The sequence below is a fragment of the Dipteris shenzhenensis genome, chromosome 3, assembly GCF_047967505.1.
Source record: "Dipteris shenzhenensis isolate YYH24624 ecotype China chromosome 3, Dip_SZ_1.0, whole genome shotgun sequence".
NCBI lineage: Eukaryota > Viridiplantae > Streptophyta > Polypodiopsida > Gleicheniales > Dipteridaceae > Dipteris > Dipteris shenzhenensis.
The window spans coordinates 55,357,246-55,381,320 of NC_141598.1; the positions used below are offsets into that span (position 1 = coordinate 55,357,246).

General features: G+C 43.1%; 1 protein-coding gene across 1 annotated transcript in view; it reads left to right on the forward strand.

Moving 5' to 3' along the window:
- The window catches only part of LOC147904026 (uncharacterized), an 85,724-nt gene extending 62,068 nt beyond the window's left edge, over positions 1-23,656 (forward strand). Inside the window, exons 6-7 of the mRNA XM_087373042.1 lie at positions 9,128-9,263; positions 23,370-23,656. Coding sequence (XP_087229168.1) covers positions 9,128-9,263; positions 23,370-23,531 — 298 coding nt within the window. The 3' untranslated portion in view covers positions 23,532-23,656. The remainder of the gene's footprint in view (positions 1-9,127; positions 9,264-23,369) is intronic.
- The last annotated feature ends 419 nt before the right edge of the window (positions 23,657-24,075 follow it).

Sequence of the window (24,075 nt, forward strand, 5' to 3'; positions counted from 1 at the left end):
ATATAGTCTTTTAACTGAACCGACATAGGGAGAGGGTCTGTTATTTTCATAACACATTCCCTGAATTTGTCAGTGTACTCTGCTACTGACAAGCTCCTCTGACGAAGATTTCTATAAGCATCCCAAGCTCGGGATTCTTCATCAGGTGGGAGAAAGTGTTTCTTGAACTCAGCTTTAAACCCTTCCCAGGTGGTTGGAGCAACTTGATCCTTCTGTTGCTTTATCCACCATCTGTCCGCTGCCTCAATAAACAGGTGTGTGGCCTCGCGGATCTTCTTTAGATCAGATCTAATCTCACAAATGGCGAAGGCTTCTTCTGACTTGTGCAACCAAACCTCGATCACATCAGAGTTGCGCTCGGTCATCCGACCAGCGTACTTCTCCGGTCTATAATTAGCGATATTAGGTACTTTGACCCTTGCGCGCTCTAAGGAATGTACACTGGGCTTTGGCTCTGCTGGAGCTTTGCCCTTGTCAATTTTAGACGGTCTAGCCGACAAGGCTTGCACCATCTCCCTAATCTCATTTTGACCAGCATTCACCTGAAGCTGCTGGTTCATAATCTGCTGTAAAGCATCCTCTAATATTGAAATCCTACCAATCAATGTAGGTGCTGCGTGATGTGACATCTGTTGTGTAGATTGAGCTCTAGACTCACTAGGATTCACCCTTGAACTCTGCCCTTCTGGTTCCATTTTGCTTCAGCGACATCAGTGGAAAGATTGTCCACTGAACAAAGATCGTCGCACGGCTAATATGATAATATCTGAATGCGACATAGAAATGCAGGAGAGTCCCAGTGCGGAACATATGCAGATGCAACTGGCGGGACCTTCTCAGAGGTTAGTACCTTGTTTGTTATGTGTATCTGTTGCTAAGTTAGTGACGAGTGCACCTGATAACATCCTATCTAAGCCCGCAGCAACGGGGTATACAGCCTTCAATGATACGGAGCTAATCAAAATGAAAGGGCAAGTGGCCAGTCATGATGTCATTGTGTTGTTTGACTCAGCGTCAACTCACAATGTGATTAACTCCAAGCTCGTGAAGAGGCTGAAATTAAAGACAAGTCCATCTGACTATGCGTACACAGTCAGGATGGCAGACGGAAGTTCAACTGAAGTATGGGACCAAAGGGTTACCCAGTTGGAGCTTCGGATTCAGGACTATACTGAGAAGCTTGATTTTGAAATGACCAAGCTTGCTCATGCGGATATAGCCCTGGGAATGGCGTGGCATTCTAGGAAGAATCCAGCCATAGATTGGAAAAAGCACGTATATCAATTCAAGATGAATGATGTGCTTTATGTCTTGCGAGGTGAAAAAGATATACCTCAGGGACCGTTGGTTTCCGTGATGGAAATCAGGAAGGCTCAAGTAGAGTTTTCATTCCTTTGCACAGTGTCGGTAGAGCCGGTGGATGATTCTTCGGCTAGCACTGATGTTACGCAAAGTGGTGAGATGGCCAAGCTGGCTAATCTTATAATAGAGGAGTTCTCTGAATGTTTTAGGTGAGGGCGCTACGTTTCCCTGCTCGTCGTCATCTCCACGCAGATGACGATACGCAGACAAAGCTCGTGGTGACTGGTTGAGTGACGACGAATAGTGGCTGGTGCGTATACGAATCCTGGTCAGCAGCCCTGCGATAAGGCGCCCCTCCGTCACTTCGTCTACCGCTGCCCGTCGACCACCCTTGCTGCTAAGGTTTACGTCAAATGATCTTCGAACCGTTCCGCATGAATCTACAAATCTCCAACGAATAACTGGTTCATTCGTTGAACAGGCTGTAACTTCCTTCCCATACCGACCGTCAAACAGATTTATTATTCTTCAACTGATAATCGCCTTTCGCGACTAATTCCCAGCCCGTATATCTCAATCGACGCGTCTCGATCAGCCCACTGTCACGAACAAAAAAACTATTCACCGCCTGTTCGTTATGTGACTTCCCCAAATCGCTCTGCCTTTCTGGCTCTGATACCAAGTGTTATACATTTAGATCATCCATTCCTACGCTAGTGCAGTCACGGGCGATGGCAACTTGCTTATCCACCCAGCCAAACTCTAAGGATAGGATTCGTCTCATTACGTATGTTTCTTCATGATTTTTTCTCATCCTTATCCTTGAGACCCCAATCTCCCTAGATAGTTCCTGGCCACATGTCACATTTTAGGCCCTTACTTAGATGTATCCTTTTTCACCCCTCTCTTGGAGTTCCCTTTTAAAACAATTGCCCCTTGGCAATTTACACATTAGATGCACCTAGGCCCTAGCCCTATTAGAACTATCTAGTCAATGCCATTACGCCCTCACCTAGGACCTTGGCAGTTGCTTCTCTTGACCATTTAATTACGCACATTAATTATTACAAAAGTTGGTCATCTAAGAGAAAATGCCCACCGATCTATCCGAGGTCATGCTATCTCGGCTAGAGCATAACACTTTGTGCATGGCAGGAGCATTTTTGATAATATCTTTTCCTTTTGGGAAGCCATAGAGTGGGCTATGCAGAGTGGGCAGAGGCTAGCAGTTATACTTTTGGACTTCGAGAAAGCCTATGACAGAGTAGATTGGGGTTTTCTTGAGGGCACTCTTCTACGGTTTGGATTTTCAGATGCTTGGATTAGAGGGTTCTAAGGTCATAATTGAGCCATACTGAGCTCATTTGTTTGTCGTCTTATCTTGTATCTCCATTACTCTTGGCATGCTGCCAGGCCCACACCCAAAGCTCAGGGAACATTCTCTTGAATGGTTCCTAGGTCAGTATGCAATCTGTGCATTTGATTGGTCACATGTTTGGGTACTCAGGTGGGGTGTGGTTTCCACTATGATGTAGGAATCAAGGCTTGTGATCCAAACCGACATGTGTGGATGGTGATTATGAGCATGTAGCTTTATATTTTCACAATCAAGGTAATTCCACATAGAACAAAGTGTGCAAAACTAGCATTAGTATCCTAGTTCAAAATACATAACCTGATGAATTTCTATGTAGATGTTTATGTCTACTAAATCACACAGGTCAAGGTAAGTACATATTCACGGCCTGGTTTTTATAGCTCCAAACATATTCCCTCAACATATTTTGTAGTATGGCCTATATTTAGTAATTGCCCATAATTTTAGAATGATTAACCAAGCTTTGTGAAATATTCCAATGCATGGAATATATTTTAATTTGAGGAGATGTTTGGATAAAATTACCATCGATTTGGGGGGCACTAATATCGTCTATAGCTAGGATTCTAAGAGAAAGGTTTGTCAATTGATTTGCCATCTAGAATGGAATAGCTGCACTTAAAGCAACTTCTTCTAGTAATCCTCAGATCTATTTCCAAGGTGAGACATGATGTAGTGTGGCATCTACATGGGCAACCATCCCACTAAAACGTACCCTTGCCTTAGGGCTAGGTAGCACTCTACTATGACCATTGTACACATCCTTTAGCCCCCTTCCTCTTTCTTTTTGTGGCAGAAGCTATGAGTATCTTCCTTAGATCTCAGGCTGAGCTTTTTGGGCTGAGATTGCCCTTGAGATAGGAGCATGAGCTTCTTGACTGTGAGTTGGCTGATGACACTGCTATTTTTATTGAGGCCTCTTCGCAGTCACTTGATTCTTTCCAGACAGCCTTGGATATTTTTTGCTCAGCTGCAGGGGCACACATTAACTGGCATAAATCCTTTGGCTTTTGGATCAGTGATGAGGACACTCCAGGCTGGGGAGTTGACATTGGCTTTTCCTGGATTCAGAGGGGTGTTCCTATCAGGTATTTGGGATGCCAGGTAGGATTGGACATCTCTCCAGCACAGCAGTTTGCCCCAGTACTAGAAAGTATAAGGAAAAAGCTCCTTTTCTGGAGCTCTGCCAAACTCGACCTTGCATCTACAGTTGTGGTAGTGAACCAGGTTCTCTTGGCCACCTCTTGGTTTGTGTGTTCTTGCTGGTGCCGGTCTAGGGATTGCATCACTCAGCTCATAAGACCAGTCAGGAATTTTTTATGGAGTGGACTTGATGGCACAGCAGATGTTGCAGCAAGGGTGGCCTGGGAGACACTTATTCTCCCTACATGTGAAGGGGGCCTTAATGTCATTGACCCGGACTTGTAGTGCAGGGCATTGCTTTGTAAGGTGGTGGTGAGGGGACTCATGCCTGGGCAGGAACCTTGGAAGGATTTCTTTTTTGGACGCATTCAGGCTTGCACACCAACCTTGGGAGATATTGGGTGGACAGCCCTCGCTGGATTTTCACTTCCGTCCCTCTCAAATCTCCTTCCTCTCCTCTCATGACTGCCATCCTGAAAGCTTGGGGGAGCTTCAAGAACACTCTTTGAAGGATTCCACCCTCTACCGTCGAAGAGATTGATAGGCAGCCGATCATTTGGAATGATAGTATTCTTGACGAGCATGCAAGACCACTGGGCACTTCCCATTACATGCAGTGGTCTAAATGGGAGAGAGGCCCCGCCTACACAGTAGGCACTTGGAAAGCTTTTATCAGGCTACCTGAGGATCAGAGACTGTAGTCCGTGAGTCACCTCAGAGGGGTAGCATGCAGGATTCAACAGATAGGTGCAGCCATCCCGGTGGAATGGACAGTTGAGTTGCCTATATCTTCCACCACTTGGATGGGGGCTTTTTCGAGGACATCAGTTCCTTTATAGGTGATCGCTCTCCGAGGTCTCGGGGAAGACGCATTGGTCTTTGACGTTGGGGATGGAGGTTCTCTCTCTACATCCAAGGATGGCATTCTTCTTGAGGTTGCCTTTCAGCTTGTCAGGATTGCTGGTTTTGTGGACCATGGAGCAGGCTTGCAGTGGTACTTAGACCCTGACCCTCTGCTCTTGGCCTTGGGATCCTGGAGGTTGTGGTTATATGGAGGTGCACCTATCAGGTGCTTGCAGTGGGACCCAGGAGAGTGGGAGTGGATAGATTATGGGCACCGAGAGAGGGGGATTCCCTTCTTTCGTTTCACGGTTGGTAATGCCAGGAGATTTCAGCTGAACAATAGGGGTTGGATTCCCTCCAGAGCCCCCCATTGGGAAAGCTTCTTCATCACCGCAGATTTGCGTAGAAATTTCTGGAGGAGGCTCTGGAAATCCCTCAGAAATAGAAAGATCACTCTTTTCTTTTGGCTTTCTATTCATGGAGGGATTGCAGTGAACCTGTGGAGATCACGATTTGGGGCTGATCCCACTTGTCCTCGATGTCATTCTGCAGAGGAGTCAGTGCGACATTGCCTTTGGGATTGCAGTCAGTCGAGGACTGTTTGGAAAGGGGTTGCTCGGATACTCAGCATCTTTCACACTTCCCCTTTCTTCATGACTTGGGGCTCGGTCGCATGGTTATCCCTTACCGGGCCCCAAGTGTTTTATGAGGGTGAGCCTTCTTCTTGGGCACTCTCGGTCCGCCGGCAGGTGATAGAGCCCTGCTCTCTTCAGGATGTACCTTTTACTCCCTTCAAAGCTTCTCATGTTTCTATGGACACCTCTTGGGAGATTTTGGCTAGCATTTCCTCTTGGCACATTTGGAGAGCCAGATGTACTGAGGCCTTGGATGGCACCCAGATACACCCATCACAGGTGCTCACGGGTATTTGGACTGACACGGTTCACACTTTGATAGCCATATGGGCTAGCATGCAGGGCCCTTCACGGGCAGCCTCTTCTAGAAGGACTATATTTCTTCGAGTTTGGAGGGGTTCTCCTTTTTTCTCGGAGGTTTCTACCGAATTGAGATGGCACTATTAGCCTCAATCCTTTCTTTTTGGCTCTTGAGCTTTTCGTGCATTGCATGATGTATCCCGTATGGAGCTTGCTCTAACGAATTTTCTTTAATACTTAATAGAAGTCTCTTTTTGCCAAAAAAAAAAAAAAAAAAATAGTTGGGCATGTTCTGCGTGCATGCATATGGAAATGGTAGGGGCTGCTAGAAGGATGGGGATCACGTCGCATGAGCATTAACGGGGAGAAGACGGATTCCATATGGGATGTTTTGCAAGGGACTAAAGGCCACGGCGCGTTCGTACGCTGTCTAGAAGGCTCATAGGCTGTCGGGGGTCGTTGCCTCTCTAGAGCACGGGCTGAGCACACAGCTTTGGTCCGGTTGGATTTTCGTCTCGGAAAAGGTTTGTGGGCTGGTGGTGGGAATTTTTTCCATACAAGGCTGTTCGTGGGCTGGTTGGAATTCCATTTGTGGAGTGGAGCTCACAGGTTGGTCACGAATGGGTTGTGGAGCGAGGTTGCCCATAAAAGCTACGCTAGTGCTGCAAAGTGTTTCGTGAGGGGCTGGTTGGACCTCTACTGTTGCGAGCTTATTAGATGAGGTTAAATGCTCATTGAGCACCATTTGACGACACTCTTTGCCAAAGGTATGTGGCTGGTCATAAATGCATCGCAATTGTCTACTATGAAGTGTGGGCTGGTCTCCGGGGATGCCTTGACGTTGTTTGCACGTGCGAATTAGCTCTGGGAGACCTGACCATCTTCTTGAAGGAGGTGAGCATGTGGTTGTCTTTGGTGCAAGTATTGCTCGAAGGAGAATTCTGCAAGTATGGCACACTCTGAAGAAGATTGGGATATGAAAGAGCATTCCTCTTAAGATGGACAATCTATGAATGAGGGAGCTTCTCGTGATGAACAGAATGCAGATGCACAACAAGATGCAAATACTTTTGATGTGAATGTTTCTCAGTCCGAATGGTCTAAGGAGGATGATGATGCAGAGGAAGCCGATGCATTGTTCAAGGCACAATTGCTTAGTGCAGTCGGAACACTAGCCCAGCTTACTCAGGACACGGTTTGCTGAGTTCTTGCCTGCAAGCTCCTTCGAAGAATAAGGTCGAGTGGACTCCCTACAGGTGGAGAATGCAGCAATGCGGGTGCAGGTGGTGCACATGCAACAGATGGAAGGACGGCTCAATCTCTTGGAGAATTGGCTTTGGGATGCGGAGGCTTCTGCAGAGGCGGCAAGGCAGATGCATGAAGAGTATGTGTGATCTATCAATGCAGAGTTACTGTGGCACCGAACTTCTGATGTGTTAGCCACATACCTGACTACGGCTCTTGGAGATGCGCCGATCAACATGCAAGGAGATGTGCAGCACGAGTGAACCACTTAGGTGGAGGGATGGCGATGCACAATAGTTCTGTGTGCCAAGGGCCCTTGCCTCCATGGCGACCAGAGCTTGATGATGCGGGTGAATGAGGAGGATCCAGTGCAGACTCCGGCAGTGCTGCATGGATTACTACAGTGAGACCTGCTACGCAGCAGACCACCAGATCAGCTAGAGTCAGTGTTCCGGCTGCAAACAAGGGGAAAGTAGTGGATGCAGACGCGGTACCTGTGGAGGACTGGCTGCATAAATATGGTTTATTGTCTCAGGATTATGCTATGGCAATTGTAATAATATCAATACAACAGCACATAATAGGAGGCTGCAGTCCCGTATCGGTAAGCTCTGTTTAGAGATGTGTGCTCATTCTTACGCCTTACATTTACGGCCTCGCCCACCTTGGTGGAGGGAGGCCAATCATTTTTTGACAGAGCACTATTACCTACATACACCATTTCCGAGGTTACTCGATCCACCAAGCCCGTTCCCTCAAGTCTATGAGTGGCAACCAACTCCCTTAGAGCGCCTTCAAATGAATCTGGGTCCCAATCAGGCAACTTAGAAGCCGCACCCAATACAGTGGTTGCAAGATTTAGAGCAGAAACTAGCCTGGACCAGATTGCGGGTACTCATGCGAGAGATGTCGAAGCTCGTAGACACAGGCTTTGAGGTTAGTCACAGAGATGCTGTAGGTTCAAGGGGTGGTGCTGGTTCAAGTGGTGTGGACATAGATGAGGCATGGTTTTCCCGCAGATCATTGCAAGTCTGGTTTTGATGCAAGAATCTCTTGGAGTTTTTTTAAAAACCTTTTGTGGTTCTCTGGCTTGGTGTATCCAAATCGTTTGCGCACATCAATTTTTCTTTTCATTCCGATGTTCACAATTGTGAGTGCCATGTTTTACCGCATAAACAATGCTGTTTATTTTACTCCAGCGGCAATTTCAAGGGGTGTAACCTTTCAGTAGAGTGGTTGAGACGGTTTTATTACAGTCGCTATGTATTCATCTCTCCCGGAGTCTTTTACAATGCAATAGAGATCATATGTAACAGAGACAGATTCTTCATACTGTTCTTCGATGTCTGTCTGCACCTTTTCTCTGTTATTTCCTTATCATTTTCTATGATTACACTATCTATTCTCTATGCTCACGGCAATATCTATTGCAACCACTGTAGTGTTTCCGTTTGATCTGTGGAGGCACTACACTCTGCATGACGCACTTGTGCCTTGAGTGTTTTGCTCATGGCCATTTCTTCATACATATTATAAGTCTATTACACCCAAAAAAAAATCTCCATAATGTTATAAAGGGGCATTCTGTTTTCTCTCATAAGATTTTGAGAAGATAGGGTAGAACTGGACCTATTTGCATCTAGTGGAATAGACCTGGCAAGGTTGTAAACTTCAAAGTTTTTTGTGCATGTTGGGGTTGGTACCTTCAGCTTTACCAGTAAGCAGTGTCTTTCTAAGTTGTAGGTGCATGTTGTGTCTTATCCTAGATGCAGGAATACTGGGTCAGCATCTTGTAAATGACTTGATGGTTATTTCAAGGCTTTAAAGATGGCAGATTTAAGTACAGGAGCTCAGTGATTTTGTGGTGTGGAATCATAATTGGATGGCAGAAAGGACTAGATTAGGAAATCAGAGTTGTCAATATGATATGCATAGGCACTCTTGACCGGCTGACATAATACTTAGTTTGGGGAATTCCATTATGTTCTATAGAAGCTATTGGCTTCCAGGTAAAGTTATTGATTCAAATAAACTTTGAAGGTATTCTTAAGAACAAATACATGGAATCATTGTTTATATCTGTCCAGGGAAAAAGATCCACAGCAATTTGTATGTGTTCTGATGAGTTTTTCGTCATGATAAAAGGGGGCATCATCTTAAGTTTTGAGGCATCTCATACTCAATTAGAACTGTGTGTCCATGAGAGAGCTAAAGCCTTAAAGATGGTGTCTTAGAAGTACTTCATAATGATAACATATTTGTGTTACTGACTCAAAACTAGGAAGGAAGACAGTTGTGCTCTTTGCTTCTCCAGAAATCAATATTGTAGAGATGGAAGCTGCGTGACTAAAGAGACAGATTGTCAGGGAGCAAACTCAGCAAATACAACAATAACAAACTATAATTGCACACTTGTGGTATATATTCTTTTTAGCTTCCGTCACAAAAATCTAGGATAGGCTGATGAAACTCTCAGAGACGCACACATGCACGCGTGCACACTGACACATGCACATGCGTGAATGTGCACTCACACACAAACAACACATACATACATATTTTTGTGCACTCATGTGTGCACATGCAGATACACATTGAAATGTGCCCAAGCACATGCACATGCAAGTAGACATTGGAATGTGCGCGGATGCATGAGAATTGTCATATCCTAAGTGTTTCTTATTTATGTTCTCATAGTTTGTACAAATTTTATTAGTATTTATTTTTTAAATTCTTGAAATATATTTCTATTAAGTATGAAAAATTTGAGATAAGAAACTCAAGGTAAAAATACATCTTGTGGCGCATGAAAAATCCATGATCAAAAAAGTCTGAGCAAATGGAAAACCTAATAAAAACTAGTACTGTGGCTGCAAAAATACATCATGCAGAGCATGAAAAACCCATGATAAAATACCGCTCAAAAAGTTTGAGCAAATGAAAAACCTGAGAACTACGACTATGGGTGGAAATGCCATGTCTCACCATGCCTATGATGGTCTTAGAAAAGAAAGGACAGCCTCTCCACTCTTTGAGGAAAATTGTCCTCCTAGCCGAAGTAGGCTGACAAGATCCTGCATCCTCGACCAAATAGTCAGCAGAGTGTGTACAATAGCTGTCGGCACAGCGGCCATGGTATGACCTGGCTGGACTCGGGTCCCATCAATAGCCTCTAGGCATCTAAATCTCCAAATGTTGCTAGGCAGTGATGCTCATTGCAATCTCCGAGCTCGTGTCTATTGATGCATGTGCAAATTTTTTTTTGCATCAAGAGTAATTTTTTTTTTTTTTGCGCAAAAAGTAGTGCTAGTTATATTACTTGAAAGCGAGAGTACAAGAAGGCCTGAAGGCCAGCGGGCTGTAATCACAAAACAGATTCAGCCCGAGAAGTCAAAAAGCTAAATACAAGCCTCCTAGGGCATAATCATCGGGGAGTGGACAAACAGCCACGGTGGAGGGGCGTAGCTGGAAGAATAACTCCCGGTGATCCCAGTCGCGAAGAAAACGTCGTCTCTTTTCCTTCCCTGCTCGGGACTCTCCTTGTATCTGATCCCACTGACCCTTGAGCGTGTGAATGATCGTGCTCCAGATATCTGCTAGGGTCTGAGTAGTAGAGGTAGTCTGAGCTCCTACAGTCTGCGCGCATCTAGTTGATGCATGTGCAAATGTGTATAGTAGAGAAAGGGATAGCATGAATTTGATAAAACTGTACATCAAGGTGCTGAACCATGACAGCCTGAGAGGAGTCCTAATTCTCATTAAAAACTTGAGTACGTGAAAGCCAGGCCATGTTACATTCCAATTGGATGCGGCATGACCTCATATGAATTGGTTGATAGAATTTTTAGAGAGACCATATTGTACTTTCATGTAACCAAATGTGTGTGGGGTTGTACACAATGTTTTGTTTGTGCATATGTGATTGTGGTATGATTTATGGTTGTTTACGGGGTATGAGATTAGACTACATGGTTGAGGACATAGTCTATCGAGATGGTAGTGAGTGGCACAAGGAGACTAGAGACTCCTATGGTTTCTTCATGCTTGGATAATAATTGGCTATAGCGTCTACGGGCAATCCACATAGCTATGCATGAAAAAGATACGAGTTCATACGGTGAAGTTGGCTAGGAGGTGATCAATCCTTGCATACCTGCAACTTTGTAATTGGTAGGTCAGATTGGAGAATTCAGATTGGAGGGTATCAGAGAGAGTTATGATGCAATCTTAAGATCAAGGGGAAACATGGGTTGTATTATCGTGCAAAGGGAGGTCGTGCTATGTATTCACGTCAAATATTAATCTGGTAGATTTTTAGTGAGTCAATTGTGATTAGAGAACTCTCGAGTTATGTAATGTTGATGCACATAGTGATCAGAAGCATAGATCTGATGGGAGATGGCCAACATAAGTGGGAGGTCGAGGTCAATGATGTCATCGTTTGATGTAAACTACTCGGTGCTTTCTATCAATTCAGACAACGGATTTTTGCAGAGGCGTTTGAATGAAATGATTGCGAGTTGCCAAACACATATACTTGAACTTAAGAGATTGCAATTAAGCTGGAATTAAGACTTATACAGCTGTCCCGCGCTGCCCCGCTATGTCTGCGCGCTGCCCTGAGGCTGCCCCGCGCTGCCCCGCTATGCCTGCGCGCTGCCCTGCGCGCGTCGCTTGCGCGCTGCCCTGCTGCTGCCCACGCGCGCTACCTGCGCGCTGCCCTGCTCACCCGCGTGCTCTGCCTGCGCGCTGCCCAGCTGTCGAGCTCGTTGCTGCCGCTGCTGAGGGCACGAGGCCCGAGGGGAGAGGGAGGGGTAGAGGGAGGGGTAGAGCGGAGTGGAGAGGGAGAGGTGAAGGCTCTGATACCCAGTTGAGAGGGAAAGAATGAGGGAGTGGAACGAAGAGGCAGAGAGAGAGAAGGGTAGACACAAAAGATGTGGGTGTGAAGTGTTGAGCCACACCACAAACTCATAGGTTTTATTAGGATTAGGTTTTTCACCCTATGACTGTCTTAAGACAGTCATAGGTGTCATATCTTTAATAAAAGGGTGGCAATGTGCCTTTACCCCAACACATACTTCTTGACCTTCTGAATTCATCAAGACCATCTCCCCGGCTCCTTGTTGGTGTGAAGGACTAAAAGCCCCATCAAAATACAAGACAAAAGCTATTGGTGGTGTCTCCCTTTTATAATTAATGTCCTCCTGATATTTCTTTTCTTCTCTTAGATCCTGTCGTTCTGTGAACAAATCTGCCATAGTGGACCTAGTGGTATTTTCAGTGATAAAAGAGAGAGAGAATTCTTGAAGCTCTGACAACCATTTTGCAAATCTCTCCCTAGGCTTGCGAACTAGATATGCTAATACAGACTGAGAGGTAAGGAAGAAAAATGGCTGAGGTAATAAATAGGAGCGAAACTTTCTGACTGAAAACACCAAAGAGAGGGCTTGCTGCTCCATATCTTCATACCTTGTTTCCACCTCTGTAAGCTATCGGCTGTCATAATAGATGGGTTGCATTCTACCTGCCTCTCCTTTTTGTAAATACAGTACCAACTGAATGTAAAGATACACTTGGATTTACATAAAAGTCTTGAGACCAATCAGGGGGCTTCAATATTGGGCCCTTACTCATGGCCTCCTTAAGTTGCTGAAAAGACTCTTGTTGCTCCACAGTCCATTGGAAAGAAACTCCTTTTCTTATCAACAAGTTCATGGGATGCACTATCTCTGTGAAATCATCACAAAAGCGTTGATAATACTTGCTCTTTCTTAGAATTCTGTGAACACCAGTGACATTCTCAGGACATGATTATTTGAACCTTGTCAGGATCCATTTGCAGGCCTTCTTCAGACATAATATGCCCCAAGAAGACTACTTTTGTTTGAGCCAAATGACACTTGCTAGGATTTAGATACCTTTTTGCTTCATCAATCCTAGCTAAGGCCATCTTTAACTTCTCCATGTGATCTATGCGCTGAGAATAAATGCAAAAAATCCAAAAACACCCTAATAAACTTTCCCAAGTAAGGCTCGAGCACTTGACTCATGAATCTTTGAAATGTAGCTGGTGCATTGGTCAAGCCAAAAGGGATCACTCTGTAAGCAAAAACTTCCCAAGGTGTGACAAATGATATCTTCCTCCCGAATACGAATTTGAAAGTACCCAAAATACCCATCACATACAGAATACATCTCATGCCCTGCTACTTGGTCTAACAAGGATACTTATTTTTCTTTTTTCTTTCTCAATCTAGGACACTCGGGGCAATAGTGACCTTTTTCATTAAATTCATAGCAAGTGACCCCACTCTTATCTCTAGGCCTATCTTCACTCTTTGGTGCTCTAGGTTATCGTGCATTAACCGAATGCAATTTCAAATCAGCAAACTCTGCCATCAATTGGGAGATATTATGATCTAACTCAGAGGACTTTGGTACCTGAGGAGTACCCATTACCTCCACCTTAGAAGTTGAAGCTGTTGAAGACATAAAAGAGGATTCGATCTTTAGAGAAGCTTCTTTCTTGGTCGCAATGCGAAGTGCCTCCACGTATGTTGTTGGATCTTTACTCATTACTTTTAAGCGAAGACGAGGCTCCAAAGCCATAACAAATTTGATCATCTTTAAGTGCTTCATCCCTACGAGACTTTGAGGGGCCGATGATGCAGACAAGTTGCCCTTTCATACTTTGTCCATAAACTTTCATATCGGATTACCAACGCAGAGACCATCCCACCCTCTCCTTGATAGAACTGGTCCAACTGCAACATCAAAGCATTTGGCGACTCCACTGCCTCAAATCTTTGCTTCATTGCAGCTATCACTTGGTCCTAGTCCTCCTTGGTAGAGTCTGGTAAGGCCTCATGCCAACTCAAGGCTACACCGTCAAGAAAATCAAGCAAAATCTTTGCCCGATCCTTCATGGACCACAGAAACCGGCATCCTCGAACAAAATCCCAAAGATAAGACTCCGAGTCTTCTCCTTAGGTCCCTCGAAACACTGGAATCTTCACCATGATGAAACACAAAAGAAAACACCAAGATCCAAATAATATCCCAAGCAAGATCCAAATAAGATCCCGCAGAGCCTTAGTATACCAAGACCAACTTATTATGCATAACCACTTGTTGAAAACCCTCCATAGTGTGATCCTCAATAAAAGCTTCAAAAATAAGTGACCAACCAGCACCATGAAAACATTGTGTATACATGCATTCAAGAATCACAATTCTCACAATTGGAAGTGCACATAATAGCTTCAAGATATTGTACTCTTCATCATTTGCATAGCAAAAGAAGTTGAAAGCATTGAGAATCACCACTCCACTGTCATAGTCAAAAACTACCCAAAGACTCAAGTCTTCTTCACACCAAGCTGTAAGTACATGAAACAATCCCAATCTATCATTGTGCCTGCTGACGGTGTTGTCGATTCACTAACATATTCAAGAGTGCAAACATAAAGGATATAATCATAATGACCGTGCGAATAGCTTGAGCATCACTTTCACGATCTTCTAGTTCTCTTAAACGAGCTGCAATCTCTTCTAACGGAGTTCTTCCAGGCATCTTCTTTATCACATCAGAAAACACATGCCTATACTAGGCATAACATGCAATCAAGTATACCCGAGACCATTTAGTAAGCTGGGATGAATCCAATACGAAACGTATCTGGCGTCTCCGCTAAAAATAGTAAGCTGAGATGAATTTAATACCAAACGTACCTGGCGTCTCCATCAAAAAGATGTGACATAAAGTTGGGGGTAATAAACTTCACGCACCTCTTTACTTTCTACTGCTTTTAAACTGAGTGACAAAGATATTTATTATTGAGAAAGGGACATTAAAAAGAAGCTTTAATGCCAAGATACCACACCATACTTTACTCCCTTAGATGAGAATGAAGATGGTAACATCCCAAGTGATGTTGTACTCAAGCATATGGAGAAGCAAGCCGGTCTGCGCCAAAGAGAAGAGCGATACGTTGTTGAAAGAAGATCTTGCGGCTCAACATGACATGAACACAGAGGCCTATAACTTTCAGTAGAGACATGATATCGAACACATGGACATGAGCCCACCTCTTTATATGACTCACTCTTCCTATATTCTAAAAACCCTATAATATCTCATACACAAATAACTCTCACCTCATACCAAGGTATTTAGAATTCATACCTATGGTATTTTCAATGGTCCATTCTACTCATTTTCTCAATCTCATACATTATCTTAGAAAATAGAAATAAGTGAGAGCCGTAGGCTATCACTTGATACTCAAACTCTTATCAAACATAGAAGAAAACAATACCAATGCCGAATAAAAAATATCATTTTTTGGCGTCACAGTACAACCCCGTTACATCAGTTTGTCACAGCATACCCCCCCACAAATTGATGACCTCACCCCAGCAGTAGTACATGGAAAGCTTCATGACTTATTTACACCTAGTAACGACACTCATGACCCCAACCTGTGACTCAGTTATATGGCTTTTGGACTACAACTAGAAGAATGGACAATGACTATGCATGGGAAGGTCCCATAGGTATGAACACGTAAAAAACTCTCACATAGACTAACAATCATTTAAGGGGGACATCCCAGGGTAGAGAATCCTTATTGATCATACACTAAACAACTTAGAAGATAAATGGGTCATCACCCTCATCAAGATTGACTTGGGTGGTGAAAGCAATGAGAGCATTGATCTCCTTTGGTTCCTCATCTTTCTATGAAGTTTAGATGTGAGAATATTAATTCTCCTTTGTCAAGCTTCAGATTAAAAAAATTAATAAGCAGACTATACTTGGAACATTTGCCTTGTGCTCCAAAGACAGAGTCTCAAGGTGCCTCCATGCAGCATGTGCAGTTTCACAACCATCAATGTGACGAAAAAAGAAATCACTCAACCCTAGTGTAATAATAGCCAATGCCTTTTCATCTTTCTGAGTAACCATAATGCTTCTCCTTCCCTAGTAGTAGGTTTCTTCTCTTTCCCATTAGCAATATTTCAAATTCCTTTTTTCATGAGAACACACTTGAGTTTGGTCTGCCATGTGTGAAATCCCTCACCCTCAAACTTTTCTATATTTGCTTTAGTAGCTATAGGGAAGCTCTTACCAATAATGGCAATGTCTAATTCCTTTACAGCTCTTTAGAAAGAACCATCACCATACAAATGCATATTGCAAGCAAGAAAACCTAAAAGGTTCTTTGCACACTGATAGTAGTAGGGAACTTGAGATTTAGTTGGAAGCTTTGTGACCTTTTTATTGACAAACTTTGGCTTCTTTTTAAGAGGTTTCTTTACTTTGATGTACTGAAGATTAGATGACTCACAAGGAGTAGCCATTGGACAAGCATTTCATTGATCACAATCAAGTGAGCACCACTTAGTCATAGTCATCTCCATAAATGCAAATTACAATGACACCCATGAGTTCTATAATTGAGTTCTAATGCTCAAGAAGAGTCAAATATACTGGAAACTTTTAGTCAAGGTCAAAAGCCCCAATTTTTAGTTGACTTGGTCAACCATTAAGACCACCAAACTGTCAAAATCTGCAACCAGAGACAAACAGAACTTGGAGGCCAAAATTCGCACGGATGGAGTCGGCTTTCAGAGGGCTTTTAGCAGAAAAATGAAGCTCTATTACTAGAGATCATCCACCAGGAAGCATAGGCGGAATGTTGCGCAGATTCGTCTGGGGTAGAAGCTTGAAAAACCATCGAAGAAATGCCATTTGTCCCTTGATTATGGACCAAATGAGCTCATCTTTGGACTGTGAGCAGCTCAAGTCATTGGCCAAGCACAAATAGAAGCAGTTTCGGAATGGTGCATCACAACAGTAGAATTTGTCGAAAGTTCGCAGATCAAAGATCGTGTCGGCACGAGCTACAGCAACAAAATGTCGGGAAGATCTCCGAGGTGGACATGCGTCCTACTAAGGTGGATCTACAGCAAAAAGGGCTAGGGCAATGGTTGCTTTGAAAAGGAGAATTCGAGGCTCTAAGTTTAGGCCAAAAGAGGGGAGAATAGGAAAGAAGATGGAGGATGAAGGAAATGGTAAAGAAGGTGATGTTGTGGCTTAAGGAGGGCGTGGTGGCTGTGATATCACATGATGGAACAGCAATGGAAGCATGAAGAGTACTAACAATGGAGAGAAAGACTTGTTTGTTCATGAGTAGAAGTGGCCTTATGTGGGCAACTGATGCAATGCATGTGCCCAAGAGAGCATCTCCAAATCCACTGATCTCTCAATCAGGTCCATGATTCTCTCAATCACACCTACTAGAACCTTCTACCACCTAACTTGGTCACACTAACCACCATGTGGTGACACACACAAACTCACACTGACCTTGTACCCCTTGGTACAACCCCATTACATCAATTTGTCCCAACATTGACAGGGGCTAAAATTATGGTGGCATCTCCAATGTTGTTTCTTGTAATGGCACGGTGGTCATAAAGTGTAGCTGCAACACTTATGAAACTATGTGTGCAGGGCGGGGGGGATCAAGTTCTTACTTGTTTGTATGTGTGTTTCTATGTGTAAACCAACCCTATTCCAAGGACTATACCAATCACTACACTCCAGTGAAACTATGTCCTAAAGCATGTATACTAGGATAGCACTTGAGAGGGCTGTTGGAGTACAAGCCTTATTTGAGTACAAAAGGGATAAATGCAAATAGGTGTGTGCTTGTCCAAGTGTGTTTATGTGCTTGCTATAGTTTATGTGTATGTTTGTGTATGGTGATACGTGATGCATAAGGTGCTAATTAAGGAGGTAATTCAGCATGAATAACATCTCCACATTGAGTTGAATGTGTTCTATATTCTTCCTAATGATGTTGCTCCACCTCTGTGATTCTTCCCCTCTCCACTCTCAGCAGACACCGTGTTTTAACAGGATAAAACAACAAGAGGCTAGATTAGTTGCTCCACTTTCATCCTCTATTATTTTTTCCCCTCTCCACTCCCAACAGACACCATGTTTTAACAGTATAAAACAACAAAAGGCTAGATTAGCTCTAGTCACATGGGAAAATTTAAACGGAGTTCCAAATACATTTCATGGCACTAGATGAGGCTTGTAGAGCGTGGGACAAGTATCGATGTCTCAGGCAAAGAAATTTATCAGTAACTAAATACATTGACAAATTTGGGGATTTGAAGTAAGAGAGAATACGCTAATACACTTGATGATGAGGGAAATTGGCCACACAGAATGTTGTTGAGTTGTTTGACTTGGTGTCTATTAGAATCCATGAAGGCTACATGATAGAATGCAAATCTAGGCAAGATCAGTGGATTCTAATTCATGTGAAACGACAGGTACGTGCCTCTTATGACTCAGTTAACACAAACTTGACATCATTGATGATGGCAATGGCAAGTACATTATGTCTATTAAATGTCTCAAACCACTAGAACCTATTCACACTGACACAGACCAAGCCATAACTTTGTTCACACTGCAGGCTCTGATATTCCAGCAAGCCACCCTCGGAGCAAAGGTGGTGAGACCTCTATAAAGATAACCCATATCCAACTCCACCACAATATTGCAAAGAGCCGGCCTGGCCGTGTGCACCTTTCATGTCACAATTATTTCCTCAATCAGCTTGCGACCAATAGCTGAGATCATCAATTAGTCACCCCCTCCTAACTAATGTAAAACTAGACAAATGGAAACACACCAAAAATAGAGTTGTATTTTAGGGGGACTACCCAAGGCAGAGAACCTTTATTGACACTTACATAAATAGAGAACTGAGAAAACATAATCTTCATCTTGAAGATTGAGCTCCTGAACAATACATGCATTTATTTCGAACGTCTGAATATTGGTTTCTTCTCCATCTTGTGCAACCAGATTAGTGTGATGCTCTTGTTGCTCCTTTTTTTTATTTTTGAAGCAAAATGCTTGCTTATGACCAAAGTGTTGCAATATTGACATTTGATCGTCTTTCCATCCATCCATTTTGAAGAAGATGAAATGGCAGTATCCATTCTTGTGTCTGTGATCTTTCTCTAGCAATAAGGCCGCCATATCTTCGAATGCTGTGGTGCAATTCAAAGTACTTTCAGGAAAGACTATGTTCTGCATACTTCTGATTAGGACACCCATCTTGTCCTCATCATCAGACTCTCTTTTAAGGCATGTGAGCTGACTGATAATGGAGTACATTGCAGCTAAATGATCACTAAGCGCATCACTATCAGACATTTTGAGATCATGAAATTTAAGCTTTACAAACACCCTCGAATTGGTAATTTTGTTTCTAAAAATACCTTCCAGCTTGGTGGAATACTTGGTTGGCCAATGACTTGAAATCAATATGATGCATGAGAGAATCAGCAGGCCCAAAGCCGATAATAGCAATCATCCATTGATTGTGCTGCTTCCATGCTTTGACTTTTTGTGGCTTCTAGTGAAGGAACGTCCTCATCGCTAAAGACTCTCTCTTGTAGTCCTTCTTGATTAGGAAGCTGTATCTACCAAGTTGGAAATCCCCTCCCTGAGAACTTCTCCAAAGTATTCATGAGGAGAGACGATGCAATAGAAAGCCGTCATGAGCAGCACTCCTCAATAAAACTCAGAAAGATAATGATGAAAACAGCCAACAATAGCTGGGGGTAGTACATCCATTGATCAAAGGGGAGGCCAGTCATTGCTGAGTATGCAACTGGTCGACCAGTAGCCAAACAAGTTGAAATGGAGGTCAAGAACCATCGTTGCTAGATGAGAAGATGGGAATTGGTCTCAATAGAAATGGAGAGAACGCCAACCATAGCTAAACAGAACAGGATGTACATAAAACTCTCGATAAGCAAATTTGGTCATTTTGAGTTTTCGGTAATGTCATTTGGGATTACCAAGGCTCTAGCTACATTTAACATGATGACGAATGATCGATCTACTACGCCCATATGTTGGGAAGTTCATAGTGCATTTTATTGATGATATATTGGTTTACAACAAAAGTATTGCTGAGCATAGAGAACATTTAAGAAAATTGTTCAATACGCTGATATAGCCCAGTATGTATATAAATTTTTAAGAAATGTGTTATGGTTCATTATAACTCTTGAGGAAGTTGAGGTGGATCCCAAGCAGGTGGCTGATATTTTAGTGTGGCCAGTACCTAGAGCATTTTATTGATGATATATTGGTTTACAACATTTAAAAATAGTGTTCAATACGCTGAGATAGCCAAGTCTTTATGTAAATGTTTAAGAAATGTGTTATGGTTCATTATAACTCTTGAGGAGGTTGAGATGGATCCAGAGAGTGGCTGATATTTTAGTGTGGCTAGTACCTATGAATGTGACAGCTTTACAGTCATTCTTAGGACTTGTCCAGTTTTATGGAAGACATATCAGAGTATGTTTTGATATTGTCTCACCAGGCAGTTGTTGTTGGACCTGTGTTAAATTTTGTTGATCCCCGAAAACCGTTCTTCCTAGAAACCAGTGCAAGTGATTATGTGGTAAAGAGGAAAGGCCAGTTGCTTTTGAAAGCAAGAAGCTTTCTCCCTCTTAGAGGAATTGGCCTACTCATGAACTCATGCCATGATTCATGCTTTGATACATTACTCATATGGTGCAGAGTTTTATGTCGATGTCAATGTACTCTGAAATATTTCTGTGAACAATTTGATTTGAGTGGCCGCAAGGCTAGGTGGAGAGAATCCATAAGGAATTCCATATTTGTCGGTACCGAAGAGGGAAGGATAAAAAGTAGCTGATGCATTGTCATGTATTATGTATATATGAGTTTCACTGTATTAGAGAGTGCTTTAATGACTGAGGTAAGAGAAACAACAATGTCCAGATCCTTTGCTCTAAAGCTTTTGTGATTGAGCCTAAGGTTATAGATGACCTGACAGGTGAGGTCTACCCCCAAAGGGGATAGTGCATGAAGTAGTAACATTGTTGAGCATTGCAACTGAGGAGCACGACATCAACATGAAACAAGTGAGTTGGCTCTATCTCCCTTCCAACCTATGGGAGGGCGACGAGAGTCAATTCTATGACTCAAGATCTCCAACGTCACCTCTATTGCAAGGGAATTTGGGTCTTTAACAATCAATCATACCTTTGATACCCCATCATCCAAAAGTACCAAAGCTGTTGTTATGAGGCGGCCTCCAAGGCTGTGCGAAACATGCCCAAATAGAAGGAAGGATGGCTCTACACTAGGATGAAACGGAACTAGAGGTGGGCCCAATACACAAGGCTCCCCTCTGATGGCATCTGAGTGGTCTGGCTCGTTTGGAACCAATCTCGAACTTGCCATTGTATGGGCACGAGATCAACCATGCATCCCATCACACTGCATGATCTTGGGGATCATGTACTTCATGCTCCACCTGTTGCTTGTCCTTGGGCGAAAGGGAGATCCGGATGGTGGTGGGTGTCAAGGATGTTGCCATATAACTCCTCTAGCTAGACCTTTTGGAGCCGTGGGAGCAAAATGAATACTTCAGGGCGGCTTCAAGGAAGAAGTAGGGGCTAACAGCCAGTCTGTGGACTAGAGAAGCCAAAAAGCCCAGAAAGGGCTACAAGCAGGGCAAGGCACAGAGGCTTGTAAAAGGGGATGCAAACATCCCAAATAGGCTCACAGCAGCGGGGCACTGCACCACACCCTGAGGACAGCCACGGTTGCTAGAGGGGGTGCAAAGCCAGCCTATAGGCGGGCAAACAGGGGGCAGGAGAGGCTGGCTGAAGAGAGATCAGTAAAGGAGGGAAAATAAGCATGGGGAAAGGGGGGCTGACATGGAAGAGGGGCAAAGGAGGAAGAAAGTGGAAGGGAGCAGGAAGAAAGTGGAAGGGAGCTGGCCGGAGTAAGGGAGGTGGACTGATGTGCAGGGGGTTGGCTAGTAGGTTGAGTAGCTCAGACATGTACGGGTATACCAATGGATGAATGTACTAATGCATACACAAATGATGTCTTCCTGGCCTTCGACGTCAATATAGCGCCCCCTTTGGTAAAAGAGAAAATCCTGACAAATCCGATTGGAGCCTTTAGGGAAATACTAATACAATTTGGGTGAGTGTTTAAAACTTTGTTGGTGTTTGGATTTTGAAGAGCAAGATTGATGGCAACATGAATGACCTGCAAAAACTCACTAACTACTGAGTTCATCTCCTTTTTTTTAAACCATGCCTTACGAAGTTCTCAGGTGAACCTAGTGAAGAGAAATACGAAATTTGATCGATCAGTCAGCTCCAATCCTCCCACTGCTCAAGAATAGTGAGATCAGCTTTTGTCTGGACTCTGCTGCTAGTGTTGTTACTGGATTCAATTTGCTGTCTGCTGCAAGACACTTCAAAAGCTCAATTTCAATTGGCTATGTTGCAGGTCCAAATGTGGCTTCAAGAGCTCAACACTGTCATACTTTTAGTGAGTACATTCATTACAGAGCTTGCTGCAGCTGTCAATGAATGCAGCGGGCAGAAAAAGTGGACACTCTATTGCATGTTCCACGAAAGGACAGGCACAGCTTCCAAGGGAGCCAATTGTCGTGTTTAAGCAGTACAATTTTCTTGGAAAAACAATTCCAAGTTTGTGGGCTCCAAAGAAATTGGGGACAGATCAAGCTGCTGGTTTGAAAATATGTAAGAGAATTGTGGGCACACATTCCATCTTTTGTATGACTATGCCCTACTAGACCATCTGAGGCTTGGCTTTCTACTCCAAAAGAGACCATGTGTGCCTCTGTAGGCTCCATGAATGGACCCTATTCTTTGAAACGGAAACCAATAGTTCTAAGTTGGACTTCCTAGGCGTGAACTACTAAACCTCTCTTGCCTATCATATCAATTTCTTTTGAGCTAGACAACCAAATTTCAAATACTAAATAAGCTTCCCCAAGTGGACTCTTCTTGAGGAAGAGATCTACCTTTTAGTAACCAGTACTTGGCTGGCCTATATTAGTTGAAAACTAATGCGTAGTCTTTCATGACATTGTATTCACATTATAAAATTTCACTTTCTCTCTCGCCTACGGGCTATATCAATGTACCTATTTTATCCTTTTGATGTGTGAGTAAATATTTGCCTCTTTCCCATAGCATTGTGTGTGGGTATGTGTGGTAGTTTGTACTGCATCCTCGCATCTGGCCAGTAGTTGGGGAGATTTATATGATGTGCACACGTGCATGCATGAATGCTTTCAATATGTGCCTATATGTGCATGTATATGCTCACATGAATATTTTTCAGTACTTGGGAGATCAATACGATGTGCACATGTGCATGCATGTATGCAAAGATGTGCACATGTGCATGCATGTATGTGTTTGCATAAGTGCTTTCAATATTGCATCTCTATAAGCTCATATATATGTGATCAATTTTTCTGAATAACCACACCTGTAAATATTCCTGTTTGACACATACCTACACCATGTATGGCCACATGATACCTTTCATACCGCATGCTTATAGATATATGATAATTTGTGAAGAACTGATAAATTGCTTGTCGCCCTTGCAGATCATAATTACATTTTCAGGCACTGACATGTATAGCCAGCTTTTGACAACTTGGTACCAATTGAGTAATATAAATCGATATTCAATGGCCTCTTTGTTCAATGCTATTGAACTCGCAGCTCTAGAGAATCTTCAAAGATTGGACAGATCAATCCAAGGTTAAAGCTGTATTTTTTATCTTGAATGCAGTGAATAACTGGTGTTGTAGCTTCAACATTTCCTCGTCCTTTCATTTATGGGGTTAAGCAGAAATCATACAAGCAGTTGAAATTCATAAGCCACATACTGCCCCTGTTTGTTGAGTCTCAGTGAACTCTTTCTTTTGCAAGAATTCCATGCTTTTTTCTCTTCTATACAAATTACACTGTTGTTACTCTCATACTGTTGAAAGACAAGACAAGCTGAATAAATGATTTTCTCATTTCCAATGTATTTTGAAGTTATCATATATCTTCCATTTGGAGTTTTTGTTAGTATACCATGGTTTTCTTTAAGACTGGCAGAACTAGCTGCACTTTTTCACAGCCAAATTTGTAATGAATCTGAAGTACCTCAAATTTCTTCTTTAATTACTTACTTTTACTATACGTTGGTTTCTTAAGCTGACTTGCAACCATCCCAGTATTTAGAAGATAGAGGATTCGATGTTATTGTTTTGATAACAATATCTACCTCTCTGTCATCCATCTTCTTTCCATGCCCTAGGT